Raw genomic sequence first — 19119 nt, 5'->3', positions numbered from 1 at the left:
TTTAGCTGATTACAGAGTCTCACCGAAAGGGGTTCCAAATGCAGACAGTACGTGAAGTCTTTGAGAATATCGATAATCGAATCCTTACTCCACTTATTCTTGCTCTCGTTTTCTTTCTTCTTCTTCTTTTTTAGATATCCGTCCAGCATGACGGGTAATTGAGTCAAGGAGCTTTGATGCACAAGATCGGGAAATTTATTTTCTTTGACGTTGAATTTCCGCTCGACTCGTGCTTCGATATCCTACTCGAGAATATAAAAGCTCCACTCGACTTTGTCTTGTGTCTATAGAATGAGAAAGCTCTTTCTTCCTCATCCTCATTTTCTTTCTCTTTCTCTATCTCTCTGTACTTATTCTTCTTCTTGTTTCTTCTCTTTCCATACCACCGGCAATATCAAGTTGCCATAGCAACTGCTCGCGGTGGATTCATCCTCTCGCTCTCAACAAAGTTCTCCTCGACGTCCCGTTAAATCGGAATCGGACAATCTCAGCATGCCACCATCACACTGATTCACATTTTTATCGTGAATTTTTAATTCCTCGTTAGATAATATTCAATTTTATTAAAAATAGACTCAGATTGGCTTACATTAACAATGATATAATAAAAAATTCATTTATTTAAAATTTTTAACAATTTTATTTCTTAGCAGAAGAAATCAAAATTTTTTTCACAGTAACTTCCTTGTTGAAGAAAAATTTTTTTTTTGATGTGGAAAAAAAAATTTTGGATGTAAATTCACAAGTTGTCTACACAGAAAGAACAAGATGACATTGGATATCATCCCAGATTATACTGAGGGAAAAAAATTTCAGATAGTAGCTAGTATAATCCAGATTACAATGAGTATAATCTAGATTATAATGATTATAATCCAGATATCACTCAGTATAATCTGGATTTTTCTAGTTATTATCTGAAATGTTTTTTGACCACAGATATCACTGAGTATAATCTGGGATAGTATCCAGTGTCATCTTGTTTTTTCCGTGTACCTAAAATTTTTTTTTTTTCCAAATTGAAAAAAATATTTCTTTAACAAGAAAGTTACTGTGAAAAAAATTTTGATTTCTTCTACTAAGAAATAAAATTGTTAACATTTTAAACAAATTAATTTCTTATTACATCATTGTTGATTTTTTTTCTCAGTGTATCCAAATAAAAAAAAATTTTTTTTGGTTTTAGAATGAATTTTCTCAATTCATAAGAATTATTTAAAAAGAAAAAATTAATCTTGAAAAAAAAAAAATTTTTTTTCTACAGCCAAAAATATTTTTTTTTGCTTCAAAAAGCTTTTAGTCTTCCTTGCAATTCTCTTAATTTAAGTAAAAATTTTTTTGTGTTTAGATTTTATATTATTGAACAATAAGCTTGTATTGATGAAAATAGTAGAATACAGATCAGGGAGCACGCGAAAGGTGACGGAAAACAGACATTGGAGATTGTTAAATGGACGGAGAATTTATCTCGCGTGGATGCCCGCAACGAGGGTCACGACAACGCCTTTGGCTCGGTGGCCCGAATCAATTGAATCTACCATCTACCCCAACTTGCACCAGATAAAGACGCGACTACCAGCTCGATTATTACATGCCGTGTGAGTACAGAAGTACTATACCAGCATACAGCATACAGCATCCAGCACCCAGCGAGTCTTTGACGTAGACGTGTTGGTTCTGTAGTTGGCGGGACAGCCAAGTTAATATGGAGAAGAACCAGGGTAGAGACGCAGGACGATTACGTGCGTGCGCAATCGCCTGGAGCCGCCCCAGCACACTATCACCTCGATGTTCATAGGAAGAAAAAGTCGCGGAATTTATTTTTTTATTTAATATACTTCATCACAGTAAAATGAGAAAACTTTCGTTATTTTTTTCTCCAGAAGAAATTGTGTGGATTACGTTATTAGATTACAATCATTATTTAATAATTTTAAATCGTATTTTTATTATATTCGAGTTATTTATCTTCCTCTCGAGAGAAATTTGATATATTTTTTTATATTCCACTTTTGTTTGGATCTAATGAATCAAATTAATTGAATGACTACTGGAAATATTCAGAATTTTGTGTTACTGAATAAAGCGTACAATTTTTGCTTGATAATTTTTTAATTTTGCGGTCATGTATTTTTTAAAAAATTTTTTATATAAATAATAAAAAAAAATTAATAGTTAAAAATATTTTTTTTTTAAATTATTAAAAATAATTTTTTCAGTTAGTTTCAAAGCTTTTAGTGGCTGTGAAGTTTTTTCTGACGACTAAAACCATTAATAAAATGTGGTCATAAAATTATAGTATTTTTCTTTGTCTATTTTAAGTTTAAAAAAGAAAAAAAGAATTTTTTTATTTAAATAAATAAATTTGTAATTTTTTTATTCTTTTATCAAAAAAGTTTTAAATCTCTCCCTCCCGAAATTCTATTGAAAATTACCCAAAAATTGAAAATTTCTTTAATATCCTTCAATTTTTCGAACTAACTTATTATTTTTATAAATATGATAAACTAAAAGAATATGACTGGACAAAATTTTATAACTAACTAACATAAAGTGTCTATTTCTTCACATTTAATTTCAGTACTGTCATCATGAAATACGAAATAAAACAGAAATGGCCGATTGGTCAGGCGGTTTAATTTGATATTCAATAATCAGTATCAAAAATCGATTGTCCCATTTCAAAAGACAGTAACTGCAAAATTAGTTCAATTTTTTTTTGAGTACTTCAATAAATCTATTCAATTTTTTATCTTTTCTTTTATCTTTCTATTTTTTTATTAGAATGTACCTTCTAAGTCTAAATAAAATTTATCAATTTAAAGTATAAAATTTTTTCCGATAAGGAAAATTATAAAAAATCTAAGAATTGTCAATTTCTGTATTGTGGATTATTTCTCTTCTAAACAAAGAAGATTTTTGAAAAAAACGCTCTGCTACGTGCAAGATTTTTTTAATTATCTATTTTATATCAGAGAGTTTTTTTCGAAATTCTTATTTGTTTAAAAGAAAAACATAAAATTAAAATTAGCTTTATCATCACTAGTGCAAAAAGGATAGTACCGTTTCCCGGCGTGAGTGTGACGCGAGAAAAAGATGGGATTGACTGTTAATAAAATCAATTTTTAATATTTCAAAAATTGATTTTTAGCATCCATACGCATGAGCATCGATCACAATTAAACAGAAAAAAAAATTTCTTGAATCAAGTAAATAATTTTGAAGAATTTCATCTTCTTGGTTTGAGTTAAAAAAATTCTTAAACTAAGAAATTTCACTTGGTTTAAGTACATTGTATTTGATTTAAGAATTTTTTGTCTTGATTCAAGACAATGAGCTTCTTAAAAATTATTTTCTTGGTTCAAGAATTTTACTTTTGATTCAAGTTAATTTTTTTTTTTTTCAGTGTATCTTCAAATTATTAAATAACTCCCAAAGTCTGTTGAGTTCTCAAATTTTACCGATAAAACTTAAAAAATGAATTAGCTCTGACTACAAAACATTTTTATTTACAAGAAAGTTTAAACGCTTTTCTGTTGGCAAATACCAATGGCGAGCAAACGGAGTAGCGTTATTATATACCGCGATATGAGATGATCTAAAGAAGAGAGGAGAAAAGAGAAGAGGAGCTGAAGAGTAAATGAGTGTGAGGCCAAGGGGCCAGGTCCCCTTTTAACAAGCTCATAAGCCGATGACTCGGAGTCATGACAACGCCGGCGTACGCCGGGTCAACGAGTGCCAACTGGTGCCAAGCATGTCAAATGGCGACAGCCAATTGCCTGTTGGGAAACAAACGGAGTTAACTTGCTCCTCGATACTCGGTAATAATCCCGGTTAATCTACTGCTCTTGTGTGCACACTTTACAGCATAAATGTATAAGGGTATATATGTACGGATGTGTACACACAATATAATAATAATTGTTATTATGTAGCCTCTTGGGCTATCAGCTCACTGTAACACACCCGGTATGCTAAGTAATTAATTAACCTTGCATTTAAATTTGCTGGATCTATTCCCGATTCCCACGAGAATATCTAATTTCAGATATTAGTCGATTTGTGGGGAATCCAAGGGGTTTATGAGGATATATGTAATAAAACGCGAAACGGGTTGTCGATCATAATCATAATCGTGATTTATATGGAAATTTATGAATTATAATAGCGATGATAATACTAAAGTCAATCTCTGATGATATGATGCGGGGACTTTGGCCTTCGGTAAGCTAACGACGTGCAATTTATCACAAAAAGAATTGTACGCTCGATAAACTCCCCCCTGAGTCTTCGCGCATGCTCGTTCAGAAGTGCTTTTAACGCCGTATTGAGAATTGAGGGAATGCTCAAAAAATTAGCAAATAGAGTAGTAAATATTAAATATTAAATATTGCATTTCGAGAGTAGTTTCAAGTTTGAATATTATACCTCGAGTTTTGCGATAGAGTTATTTTATTGGCTTTTTAGATTGTGTAATTAAGCTTCTAGTCGAGGGATATAATTTTGTGGGATTGTCTCGAAGTTGTAAATGATAGTGGAAGTTGTGGTTGTAAATTTTGGTCGTGAATTTGACTGTTATTATGAAAAATTACAGTTTTACTAAAATTTAGTATGACCATTTTATGTTAATATTTGAAAAGTTAATTTGGGGGATATTGAATACATGAAATGATTATCGGAGAATTTTTATCAAAAACCTTTGTTGGGGGTATAATTCAAAAATTTTTTAAATAAAGTTTTACGGCAAATAAGGTAGCGGCAGGTAATAAGGCCCAGTTAAAAAATGCTTTTGTACTTTTGATAGAATTAAAAAATTTTTAATTAGGTCAACAAATCTTTTTATTAATTATTATTTTAAAACATTTTCTATAAAATAAAAAAATTAAAAATGGTAACTTTTGGTAAAATTTTGAAAAACCGTCACAATTAAGCCTTATTGTTTCTCTAAAATCAGATAATTTTGACAAAAATTTAAAACTAAAATTCAAGACAAAAAATAAGACTAAATTAAATTTTAATTTTTTGTTGATATTTTATTTATCAACCAATAATCGTCGACTCGTGCGAATATTTTGAACAATGTCGTGCTCAAATGATCAATGTTTATATTATAATGTGGATTTTGACTGATATTTATTACTGCTGTTAAAAAAAAATTTTTTTCATTAACAAATATTTGTACTCACTCATTCCAACATTACAATATGACAATTGATTTTTTAATCATGATATTATTCGAAATATCAAGTTGATTACGTTTGTTTATGGATGAATTTAGTACGTGATGCTTTTCTGCACTCGTGCGTTGATGCACACGCTTTACTCGCTGCGCCAACACACCAGTCGCCGAAAGCCTCATCCACTCAGTAACATCTAATGGAATGCATTGTCAACAGGTGACATTTTAAATAAAAACGTTTTTTAAAATAATTTTCTTCTAAATAGTTAATTTTTTTTCAGTGTATCTTACTGAAAAAATTATAAGAACTGTTGATAAAAAATAAAAATTTTTATAATAAAAATCAATCCAAAATTTTCCATTAAATAAAAAAAAATTTTTTAATTAAAAGATGCAGAAAATTATCGGGTATTTTTATGATATAATTAAGGCTCTATTTGATAGGTCACCGTGTGTGCGAGAGGCGAAGAGTAATTGAAAGGCATATGAGTGCCGTCAGTTTCGATCCGGTAACATATACTGCGGCATCAACTAAACATCAGACACAAAATCACCCGACTCGCGTGACTTTAATCGCTGGGAATTACTCGTTAATTGCGTCTCCCTATCAGACTAGTACTCTTTTATAGCAATGATAGAAATAACAGTAATCATCGCTGCAATAATAAACGTAACAGCTTAACACTCTGATAAAATTTGATTTTAAAATATCAAAAACATTTTATAGAAATGAAAGTAAGAAGAAGAAAATAATAATAATTTTTGTTGCTGGAGAAAATGATAGAGGATAGACAAAGACATTGAGAGCAGCCGGGTGAATAAAAAGTGGCAAGACAACCCTCGAGACACGGGAGACCTCGCAATGTGGCTTTGACCCTTGAGAGTCTCATTGGAGATCACCACACGGGCGTGCTCGGATCCACACACATCATTGTCCTCTACTTCGTAACTAGTAATATGATGGTGGTAGTGTTTTATATATTATATATTATATATTATATATATTATACAGCATACAGATTTACTGGATGGTAGTAAAGCACGGTCGAGTGTACGTCGAGAGAATAGAAAGAAAATACAACAAGTAAAGGGGCGAATGAGCGAAAGACTCGAGAAAATGGCAAACTGGGGAGGACGTAATACGCCAGGGCTATTGATCGGAATCAGGGGAAAAGAGAGGACTACAGACGAGTTGGCTGTTGGCTTTCGCCGTAAAACTACCACCCGAGCACGGTATAACTAATTCATCCCTTTTCCCATGCCCGTCTAAATCATTCAAAAATTAATATTACGTCTACTTGATCTCGCTCTACTCCAAGAATTTTGCTGGCAGGTTAATAATTTATAAGTTATGGCTATGATATGAATCAAAGGATATTTCAAAAGTTCTGTTACTCATTTATGTGATACTGAGAATACCAAATTTGTTATTTTAAAATAAATTGTTAAAAAAAAATTTTTCTTTATAATTCACTTCCCCAAAATTTTTTTTCTGTATTATACATTGATCAAAAAAATTAGTTTAATTTAAAATAAAAATTTTGAGTGAAGAAAATAATTTTGAAGAATTTTTTTGTGTTTATAAATTTTTAAACCACAAGATTTTTTTTTGTTTTATTAAAGACAAAAAAAATTTCTGAAAAATTTTTTTTCGGTTTAAAATTTTTTTTTAAATCAATTAGTATAAAATTTTTTTAAATCTATCAGATAATTGACACTTGAAATATTATGATTAAAAATATATATATATATATATATATATATATATATATATATATATATAGAAAGATGATTTTAATCATATTAATTATTAACGTTTGCTGTTCATCAATTAAAGTGTCGGAATCAAACAATGTTTCTTCAAATTATAATGAACTAAATTATTCAAGAGATCAATCTGATTAATTATTGCAAAAAGTTACTTATAAATCGCTTAAGAATCATCAGCTTATAATGTAAGCGTCGTTACATATTTATAAAGTTTATTCAGATGATTAAACGATACCATTGAAAGTTAAAAACACTTTTAAAAATATTATTGTGGTACAATTTAAATATTATGTCATCAACCAACATATTAGAAAAAACAATACATTTTTGATAACAAAGATAATGAGTAATATTCTATAGCATTTACGAAATATTTGAATTTGCACATAAAATTAATTTTGTAATTTTTTTTTAATTACTCAATCAAGAAGTTTTATAAATAAAAAATACTGTAATTATTGATTTTCATTTGATTGAAAATTACTTGCATTACAAATGAATAACTTTAAATTTCACTATTGCAACAAAAATGTAAATTTTGCTCTAATAATCCTATTTAATATCCATTATTCATAGTTTAAAAATATAAACTTAAATATTCAATAAAATTTTTTTAAAATGAACTAAAATTTTTTTCTACAATTTCAAACTCATGAGTAAGTTCTAGGAATGAAACCATGAAGAATGAACCAAGTGTTTGCACAAGTCTTATGAAAAGCCCAGCAAGCTTTACTTCACTTGGTTGAGTGCAAATGAGGATGGACGAACAAGACAAAGGCTTGTTAAAATAAAGCATCCCTCTGCTGATTACAAAGAATAGCAAGTAAAGTGGTATTTGTTGTTTTCTATTTAAAAAAAAAAAAAAAAAAAAAAAAATCTCAACAGTAATAATTTGTTAACCAGTTAGTGTCCTTATGAAGAACAAAAATAATAACTCCGAGCTTTTCTGTTTGTTTGCTCAGCAATAAAGTTAAAGTTAAATTTATATTTAAGTTAAAGCTGCAATAGCGACATAGTGAAATAAGGCCAGACTGCCACTAAAATGTTATTAAATTATTATTAGAGTTTTGAGTATGTAGTACTTAGAATTGAGTATGCAGACATGTTGTATATTATCGTCTTTTATTGTCCTCGAAGGCGGTTAATAATTTTATTGATATAAATGCCTAGAGTGTAATTGCCGAGAAATTGCTGAGACGTTTAATGCAGAGCAAACTCTGAGTATCAAATGTATAAATGTACTGCAATAATTGACGGGCTGATGAGTAATGACATTTACTGTTTATCAGAGTTCGCGCACTTGTTGAACGTGTTGACGAATAGACTTTGGTAGCCTTGACACATGACGATTGATGGATGGGACAGTTGCTGGCTCCGTGAAATGCGAAATTACTTTACCCAGTAATACTCTTAATATTTATTTATTTTTTTTTTTTATATTCAATATTTATATTTATATTTCAACACACTGTCGTTAATTATACCGCGTTATCTTTCGCTCAATTTGCAACCAATTTCTGTTTAATTATACGCTCAATTAATCATAATACAGAGATAAAGAAAATACTGTGCAAACAGTTATTTAAATAAAATTAAATAACACAAATTTCATTTTGTGTCAGATAAAATAAATCTGCTCGTATATTATTTTTTAAATTAATAAATATACCTGAGTAATTATAATACGGGTGGCCATTGTGGAGCGGATGAACTAGGGGATGAGGAGCGCGAAAATCCATTATTTCGCTGTGACTTTTTTTATTTAGCCCACCAGTTGTTAGAATTTAAAAAAAAACAAATACCGATTCCGATTAAATCAATCACTATTGTATTGCATGAATGAAATTTCGGTGGTTAATTTCTTCAGAGTATTTATCTTCACTTCACGGATCACCATACCGGCACTAAAATTTCACTAATTTAAATTATACGAAATTATATAATTTTTTTTCAAATTCAATCAGTCGTTTAAATTCATTAAATCTTGGTGTTTGTAATTGTTATTAATTTTTTAAACACCGCGATTGTAATAAAACTAACACACTTGAACACTTGAGAAAGATCGATTACTCTTGTTCACCCGTCACGTACACACCGCCAATTTATCGCTGGTATATCTATAGATGTATATTACAAATTATTAATCTATTCCACGAAAAATAATTGGAATTGGCGGTAAAACTTTGAATAAATAAAATAAAATAAAATAAAATAAAAATTTTTTTCATTTATAAATAGTCGGACGTTAAAAATAAATTGATAATAATTATCAGTAATATTTATTTTGCATATGGAGATTTAAAGACGAGACAAGAGGCCATACAGTGCAGAGTTAAATGCATGACCAAAAAGACATGAAGCACACACACGATGACTCACTACTGCGGGAGTTTAAAACACGCAATAAATAACTATTATATTGTTGAATTAAAATAGTATGAAAAGAGTGACATCGCGCGCGAAAGGGTGAGTCGCGGCGCGAGACTGGCAAGCTCACGAGTTGTCTCTCCGTCTCATAACGAGGGTTCCACACACTCGACACAGGAGAGGGGCAGAACCCAAGAGACGCATGCGCGAGGGGTGCATGTGTGCTGACATTATCGCACCCGTTGTTATAATATCGAGTAAAAATAGTAATAGTAGATGTAGTTGTAGTTGTAGTTAATGGTAGTGGTAGTGATGTTGAGGAAGGAGGTGAAGGTGGTGCTCGATCTCATTCAGCGACAAACGCTTGCGCAACAAATGCATCCTCAATCCTCAATCCTCAATCCGCGGGTGGGATGTGCTTTACTTGTACCGGCACTCCAGCATCAAATCTTGCCACTCGTTGATCTCGCGTTTATCGTCCTTTCTCCTTTTATACTCTTCCTGATTCTTGTTTCTGGATAATATAATCATTCCACATCAGTATTTGTTGTTTTATCATCATTATCATTAATATCACAAGCATTTATTGGCTTGCTCAGTTTTTATGTGGTTGATCTGATAGAACGGATGAGAGGAAGTTAAATAAAGCAGCTGACGGGTCTTGATATTGGAGTGTGTGTTCCCTGTGATGCTTTTTAGGTTCCTTCCGTTGCATAACCATCACTCGACTAGTGCGAAGGCTTAACATCTGGCGCTGAAGCGACACGCACCCACCAATCAGCTCCCTATTACTGTTACGAGGGCACACTGGCCCCTCGATACATTCTCCTCGTTGACTTTAATTCTCAGCTCTCTGAAATCTCCATTATTACTTTTTATTATTTTTATTTATGCTTTTATTTGGTACCGTCTGAGCCTCCCCCGCGACTTTCATTGCTTCGAATTGTGGTATGAACACACCCACAGTTGGTTTTTTTATTTCGAGTGGATTGTATTGTGCTCAAAAGCAAAACTACCCCTTTGACGCTGCTCAAGCGTAGCGACTTAAAAATATTTACTATTGTCAAAGGGCGCGGGGTTATAATTAATTTAAATAATAATTGTCAGGTAGCTCTGATGAATACATAATTACAATAATAATAAATATAATGATATATAATACTTTGTGTAAGTAAATATATTTTTTTAAGTATTATTATTATTATTACGTAGGATTATAAAAAAAAAGGTGTAAAAGAATAACATACGCGACTTATAGAAGAGACAGGAAAAAGCCCAACAGTGTTTGTCTGTCGCGTAAAATCAATGCCTAGTGCTATGCCAGCGACAGGCAAGTTCTCCCCTTAAACGCGGGCAGCCCGCATCCACCCCTCTCTACACCAAGCCCACTCACCACCATCATCATCGACCCCTTTTCTTCTTTCACACTATTTTTCTCTTTTATTTTTTGTTTTTTCTTCTCTCGTTTCTGCTCCTTATAAACTCATTGGTTTTCTCACTTTTAACGACGACGTCAACTAATAACATCTATTAATTTAACTCGTAAGATAAAAAAAAAAAAAGGATTTGTATTCACCGGCTCAACGGTAAGCTCTAAGCAGCTTGACATTTGAAATAACTCTTGTTACACATGTAGAATAAAATGAGAATAACAATAATAGCAAAAATAATGAAAAATAAAGGAAAAAAAAAAGGTATAAATCTACTATATATATGAATAGAGGGTGAGAAAACGAGCGGCGAGTTGCCTTCAATATCCGACGTTGATATCGATTGCCAAGGGCAGGAACAACCAGACCTTTTCCCCTCGTGGTCGTAATGTGAGAGGATAAAGAGGGTTGCGGTGAAGGGAGCCAAGGGTGAGAGGGGCCACGAAAAATAGAGAGAAAGAGACCGAGAAAGAGGGACACACGTCACACGTATATGTGTATACATAACGCGCTCTGGTTGGTCTCAACGATCAGTAGAAACAGAGTAAGCAGAATAGATAGAAGCATATCAGGGGTGAGAGCTGACGAGTCTTGAAGCCTGAAGAGAAGCTACTGCTACGTTTGCTGGCTGGTACTACTACTTCTAGTACAACTACTACTACTGGAACTACCCTTCTCTAATTCGCATTTAGGTGTCGGCTGGGTTGCTAAGTGCGGGCGCAATGCGGTGTCACGCTGCGGGCATTTAGTCTCTTCACCCTAGTCACCTTCTTTTGCTTCCGACCTATCAATCTTATTTCCTCATTCATGTATATGATACTATCTTCAGAAATCCGAATGAACGATCGGGTGATTTAAATACCTGATATGCTCCATATTATCACTCTGAAATTGTTTTGTTATTTAATCATTTTATAGATAAGTAACAAGTTTAATAATTGAGTAATGCCAATTATTATCGCTAAGAATTCCATAGGTCAAAGATTATCTTGAGTAACAAGTTTATCACTTATAATGATTATGATTATAATAATAATAATAAAATATAAATAAAAAGTTGTTTTCTTACGGGTCATAGTATTCGTTAGAGGTCAGAGTGGTCCCGAGAGGCGGAGTATGCTCTGCGAGACGTTGATAACGTTAAAATATTACAAGATAACCCGAGAATACCAGCAAATATCGGAGTTTTTAATATTTTTCCTGCTTTTACTTGAACTTGTTGTGAGTATACATAAGAAATAAGACTTTAAAGTGACACAAAGTAAAATAGAGAGAGATAGAAAAAAAGAAAATAAGAAAAAAAGATACGGAATAAGAAATATAAATATAAATAAAAGAGATTCTATTATATTATAAAAGTACAGGTCTTTTTTGTCACGTCCCACAGCCAGTAGAACGTTTTAATTTAAAAACTGCAATGTTGAGTATATATCCGAGATAATTCAATTTGCGATAATAGCATGGCAACTAAGCCATTCAAAAAGTTTTTGCCGCTGACGCCACCTGTTATTTACAGGGAAACGACTTAGACTAGAGAGGTTGAATATTCAATTAAAACTCATAAATGAAAATCTGTAACTTTAAGATACGAGGAATTTAATTTGTAAAAGCTACTTTATAGTATTTTATATCTTATCAGATAAAATAATGCTTTTTGTTACTTGCCTGACTGCTCTTTTTCTGGTAACTTTACGGTTGGTTTTTTCTCTGGCGCTTTCGGCGAACAATTTTTACGTGCCGGTTTAACAGTTAATAACGGTGGTACCTGTAACAATAATAATTAATAAACAAAATTTTTGACAATAAATCATTAAAAAAAAAAAGTATATTAATAAAATTAATAATTATAATAATTAAACGAACCGCTTTTTCAGAACGTTCACCAGATGGCAATCTAGCAATAGCAGCATCCGGACTATCTTCCGGAGGCGGAGGTTGTACAATCCAATTATACTCTCTCTTTTCAACAGGCAAGCCCCACCTTTCGTACTCGAGACTTTGTGTCCTTAATGTCTCGTAACAATCCAAGCATACAACAGCAAAATCACCGTTCTCCAACAGCAAACTTTTTTCCGGTTGACGATGATACCTCAGGAATGGAAAGTCCTTGACAGGCAATGCTCTCACTCTTTTGCGATATGTTGTAATACCGCAAACGTAACACCAGTAATCGTGAGTATTGTACTGTCTGTCAGATGCACTTATCTGCTGGCCAGTCGACTGTGATTCGTATTTTCGCCACTGCGCCAATAATGTGTGATAACAAAAAGTACAAACGAGGGCCGAGCCATCTTCACGCAGTTGCTCGGCATTTTTTGGGGACTGATGGCGCAGTAATTCAGGAAAGAAAGGTGCATTACGACCTTGCGGTCTACTGTACAGTACACGTGCTAACGTTAAATCACTATGAAGACCACAGAAAAAACAGTAAATCGAGCTGCTCGATGTACCAGGATTGCTGATAAATGTGCGATCTGAATTTGAACTTGGCGGTGTTGCTATTGCACGATTAACATCGCCGTTTGGGTGTGGACTAGGAATATCATATCTGAAATGCACAATTATTTACATGTTAGTAATTAAACGGCATTCCATATTGGCTTATACTAATTAATATTAATGTACGAGCATTAAAAATACAAAGAGAGAGAGAGAGAGAGAGAGAGAGAGAGAGAGAGAGAGAGAGAAAGAGCGAGAGCTATTAAATTATTACCTTCGTTGCTCTAGAGGAACGCGGTCGGCATCCATGCACTCCCACTGCTGTGCTAAATGATTGACACAGTGACTACAGGCTAAAACTCTACCATGGCTGTCCATACAGGAATTCTCAGAAGTACGTGCCATCCCTCTCAAACAGGGAAAGTGCATAGCATGAGAATTCATGCCTTCAGGACTCGTTGATAGCCTAAAAGTAATAACGAGTCATTTACATAAATCTAAATTCAGTATGCTCAATATGCTCAATTTATTTAACAATGTATATTAAATATATATATGAGCATTATTATTTTATTTTTATTACTCACCACTCCATTTGGTTTCGAGGATACAGTCGTTCACAAATATAGCACCGATAATTTTGTCCAACTGTTACATTACCATTTTCCGCTGGTGCATTGCTCGGTGAATTTCGCTGAGCAGAATTTGCTATTTTAACATTGGCACTCCGTGGTTTATTACTCACTACACTAGTTGTTTTATTTAAATCATATGGTTTAAATCGAATATCGCTACCAGCTGAATTTGCTGGGGATTTTGCGACAACAGGTCGTGGAGATGGCCCTGTAATAATAATTATCGTTTATTATTATTAATTATTATTTTGCAATCTTATTATCACTGTGTTATTTATTAATTACTATCAAAATGAGTTGGTAATAATTAAGGAGTAAAAACAAACCTTGTTGACGAAAATCAGTACCCGGTTGGGCACTTATCGGTTGAGTTTCATTATTTTCTCCACCAAAAACCTGCTGTTTTTGGGGTATGGCTTTATAACAGATGGAACAAACTTGTACCATCCCCTGAGGACTTATAGGACTAGCTCCTGGTGGCGGTCGTATCGTCGTAATAAACGGAAAGTACGCTTCTTTTTCCGGATTCGGACAGCAGTACAATAGTCTAATACTGGACGAGGGATACTCCAATGCACACGTATAACAAATAAATGTTGTTGGATCTACTGTCGGAGCTTGACGTTTCCTCAATGAGTAATTACGTTCGTTATGCGGTATACCTTGTCGTGTATACGTTTTCCATTGGAGTAACAGGTGACTTTGACAAGCCGAGCAAGCCTGAAAATATTATGCAGTATAATCAATTATATTTTCTTATTCAGGATATATATATATATATATATATATATATATATATATATATATATTTTTTTTTTCAATTTAAGAGTTATAATTAATAAATAATTTAAAAAATACAAAATAGTACCTGAACACGCCCAGCACTGTCCATGGGCCGACTTTTGCTTGGTCGCGGGTGTAGCATCAACGAGGGGAAAAACGGTGGAGGACTGCTCGAAGGATGCGGTGGTGGCAGCGTTGGCAGTGGCTTTGCTGCTATGTGACTAAGAGACCCTTTTTTGAACTCATCACCGCAGACATAACATACTTCAGTCATTGAATTTTTGTCTGGCATCGACAGGTCCAGGATATCTGTGCCGGTACTCGACGTTGAACCTCCGCTGTAAATTACTGAAAAAATAATAAATTTTTATTATACATGTTTATTAATTAATTAAATAAATAAATAAAAAAAAAAAAAAAAAAATAAACAGAGAAAGAAAAAGTTAAAGAAGAAGAAGGAGAATTAGCTTCGTAAGCACAGTAAAAATAAATGGCTCTATTTTTAAACTTGCTAATTGCCTTAATATCTTACACACGCTAAATGAGATGTCTCTCACTTACTGATGGTAAATGCACGTGGCCTAGTTTTATCGATAATAAAACAAACTATTACATTAATACTAATAATGATTAAAATAAATAATAATAAATCAATAGCAATAATAATATCATGTTTATATATTAAAATTTTCAATATCAAAACTAACGATATAATGTCATGCTGTCGTATTTATTGAATTGACCCTCGACTATTTTATCAGTGAATACTGTTAACCTTTACTTACGAACGTTGACATTTATCGGCGGAAAATACTAAGGCCAATGTAAATATAATATTGCTACAATGATTTGATTTGATTGTTTATAACAACAATAGTAATTTTATCACGGATACGTATTAAAAGGGTTACCACCGGGTATATAATCAATTTTAGAGTTAACGATAAATTAACAACTGCAACTATAACAACAACAACAACTAATACTACCACTATCTCTTTTACTACCAGTAATACACCAAAGAAAGACTATATCAATGGTATCAATAATTTTAATACAAATTTACAGATATTCCATGTTGTTAAATTACTTATTTCGTACATTATTCGACAAAAGATACTTTTCCGCAATAAATAAGCCATACATTTAAATAAAAATAAAAATAAGTAACATTGCATAACATTTAAAAAATTAACATAGTATATTATAATCATCAAACATACAAGTATGTATTGAAGTGGCAGCATTTCGGCAGCTTGACGTCATTTAAATAATTACTGTTAATATAAGTTGACGTTTACTTTGAACGAATGCACTTTTGTGCATCAGTATAAATTTATCTTGCAAACAGATGATTCTTTGACTACCGTAAAATTGGCGACCTAATCTGACCGGCTGACCTTACAGAGATAAAGATCCACTTGACCCCAACAGGTCAATTCAACAATTAAAGAAGACAACTATTGCTACTGAGTAGCAGCATCGCATCAGCTATCATACCAGACCATGTCTGATCAAAAGCATACGCACATGCTTCTCGTTAAATTATAAACGCAGTGTCCGACAGACTTTGTATATATTACTAATTATTATTGTTAACATATATTATTTTTTTACAATACTAATATACTTAAAAAAATTTTAAACAATTTTAAATACACATAATTAAATTTTTATCCTAGTTATGACAATGTTACTTTGAATTTTAACAAAATTATTGAGTTTAATTATCGAAGATTTTAATGAATTACAATACAACTATTGTACATAATTATTTTTTTGAAATAGATTAATATTAGTGCATCTAGCATAAATTCTAGTAATACTGGTACGATAACAATTAACATTTAAAATAATACCTCTTTTATCTAAACATAAATTAAACTAGCTAACTAACTGTCAAACTACATAATAATGAAATTAACGTCGAACGCAAGTTCAAAATAAAATATTTTACTAACGTTCGACAGCGGTAGAACCCGGGCTGGAAGTAATGGAATTAAAGATGTAATTACCTTGAGGTTGGGATGGCGGCATGGCGGGTTGAGGCGCGGGTGAACTTCTCGGAGCGTGTCTGAGGTCTAATGCAGCTTCATTTGAAACGACACGTGGTTCTGGCTCAACAACCGGTTGACGTGGACTTTGTAACCGCTGGTGCGGTGACTGGAGCCGTTGATGCGGTGACTCCATAGTTAGTCTAACTTGTTCAATATGCCTGGCAGTTTCGGCGGTGTTTGAGTGTGGTCGTGGCAGCTCTATCGAGTTCGAAGGCGGCCTCGTTTGCTCAACAACTCTTGGCGAGGGCGAATTTTGATGCAAACGGGGAGATATACCTACTGGACGGCTGCTGGTCTCCTGTCTGCCTGGAAGCGGCTGGTCGTTGGACAGCCCCAGAATTTGAGCCGCGTATTCACCCTGCAGAGCCATCTCTGCCCCGGTGAAGGGTCCACCGTCGCATCTTTTCATCCAGTAGATTCGCTGGCTGTGGGGCTGGCTCTGTCTCTCGTAGTTTTCCCATTGCTGCATCAACAGCGTGTAGCACAAACTGCAGGACCTGACGGCACCTGATCGTGCTCCCTCGCCGCGATAAGCCGCTGGTTGCTCATGTGTCTCCAGGAAGGGAAAAAATGGTTCGTTGGGCGCTCCTCCAGGCACTGGTTTTACTCGTAACCAGTAATCGCTGTGACCGAGCGAGCCGCAGACGAAACATACTCTTGAACCTCCACCACTGTCATCCACGCCCAATTGATTTTGCTGGGAGTTTACAAGTGATTGCCCCTCAAGTCCCGGCTCATTCTTTACGTACAACTTGCTGTCCATCATGTCAGGAAACCATTTGTTCGTTGCGAGGCAAGCTGTTAAAAATTCATGCCACGCGTCGTTATGGTATCGGTGAGTGTTATGAGATCACCAATATTATTTTTATACGATGCATATCTGAAAAATAATTAAGTACTAATCAATATTATGAGTTATTAAACATTACTTATTATTATTATTATTATCATCATTATCATCAATATTGATATTGAATTTTTAAGCATCGTTTTTTTTTTTTTTTTTTTTTTTGCTGTGGCTTTTTAATTTATTAAAATTTTTGATAATGATTCAACATTAAATTAATTTACTTTAAACAAAAATATTGTGTGACACTCAATTATAAAATAAATAATTTATTTATTTTTAAAAACAATTGTTTTAAATTTATAATAATCTTTAAAATACCACAACAATAAAGGCGACGATTAAAATAAAACTTGTGTCGACAATCTCCGTAAAGAATTATTAATTTATAAAAATTCCGATGCAATCGAATGAATAATTATTATTGAATATCTGTACATGTGAGTGTTGTAATATAATATGTACAGAGAGTACATAGTCAAACTCAAACATATTATTATAGTACGATGACACTGATGACTGATGTGAATATTTGGTCACATCTGTGACCTTATTTTTAACGATAGAGTATTCTCAGCATAAAGAAGACTAGAGCCGACCAATAATTTTATAAATAATAAAATAGATTGCTCTGATGGACACCAACTATCAGTGAGGTAGGGCTAGAGTATGGTAAGCCAGGTTAATATAATAAAACTCTTGTCACACAGACACATTTAACCAAACAGCCGATTATTATGGTACACTAGCGTTCTGAAAAATAAATTTAAAAAATATGAATAAAATGGAGATAAAAAAAAATAAAAAATAAAAAATAAAATTGATTGTGGTGGTGTTGGTCGATTGTTGATCGGTGATAAAGATTGGGGTAATCAGGACATAGAAAATTGATCAAGAGTCGTGGCGATGAGGAATCCCGGTCATAGGTTAAAGTGTAATGATGTGACCGAGGTTATCTTTAAAGAAAAGCCAAAGGGGTAACCTGAGGAAACGACAAGGGAGTAGGATAATACGTTTGGGAGATAGAATGTGGTAGAGGACAGAAGCCAAGACGGGAATTGTTGGCTACCGAAATACCCACGTAAAACGAAACGAAATGAAGAACGGATGAACGAATGAACCAACGAACGAATAACGAGTATAACTCGAAACACACGCAAGCTGTCTTCTTTCGAGCACACGTTTAAGATAACTTTTAAAAGCATAATATTACTAAGCACTCACACTATTAATTTGTCTAGGCGATGCCCGCAACATAGCTTAGATAGGTCCTGAGCGATGGAAAATAGCCAATTATTCCGAGCACCCGGACTATCTTCACCTCTCTTATCTTGCTTTCTAGTAACTGGCATACGTGCTTATGCACCACACCGAGCTGTTGGGTGTCACCTTCCTTAGTCGGTTACAAGCTGTTATACACATTATTCGACACTCTAAATACCTTTTATAACTACTAAACACACCTATTATCTCGTTATTAAGGTATAAATAGTGAAAAATATCCCTCGATCACTAGAAAGTATACATTTTAATAAGATTCAGTACCGCGACTTCGGCTTAGATCTTCGCCATGTTGCAGAATTGCAATCCGTTTCCCATGATGCCACGCAAC

At 33.2% G+C, this 19119-nt stretch overlaps 1 protein-coding gene across 2 annotated transcripts in view; it reads right to left on the bottom strand.

The window, feature by feature from the left end:
• The window catches only part of Px (MAP7 domain-containg protein plexus), a 37944-nt gene extending 18836 nt beyond the window's left edge, over positions 1 to 19108 (bottom strand). Inside the window, exons 1-8 of one of the 2 annotated variants that reach the window (XM_074247134.1) lie at positions 18732 to 19108; positions 16619 to 17540; positions 14689 to 14951; positions 14147 to 14540; positions 13773 to 14028; positions 13460 to 13651; positions 12610 to 13294; positions 12412 to 12511 (exon numbers count right to left, since the gene is read on the bottom strand). In XM_074247134.1, the coding sequence (XP_074103235.1) occupies positions 12412 to 12511; positions 12610 to 13294; positions 13460 to 13651; positions 13773 to 14028; positions 14147 to 14540; positions 14689 to 14951; positions 16619 to 17426 (2698 nt within the window). In that variant the 5' untranslated portion in view covers positions 17427 to 17540; positions 18732 to 19108. Of the gene's footprint in view, positions 1 to 12411; positions 12512 to 12609; positions 13295 to 13459; positions 13652 to 13772; positions 14029 to 14146; positions 14541 to 14688; positions 14952 to 16618; positions 17541 to 17945; positions 18088 to 18731 lie in introns of those variants that run through there. The other variant, XM_074247135.1, reaches the window with a different exon arrangement.
• Positions 19109 to 19119: the final 11 nt, after the last annotated feature.

The sequence above is a fragment of the Cotesia typhae genome, unplaced genomic scaffold (assembly GCF_013202065.1).
Source record: "Cotesia typhae breed Kobodo isofemale line unplaced genomic scaffold, CoteBio_Ctyphae contig_48, whole genome shotgun sequence".
NCBI classification, from domain to species: domain Eukaryota; kingdom Metazoa; phylum Arthropoda; class Insecta; order Hymenoptera; family Braconidae; genus Cotesia; species Cotesia typhae.
The sequence above is the reverse complement of the archived record's forward strand: the minus strand, read 5'-3'. Positions and strand labels throughout refer to the sequence as shown.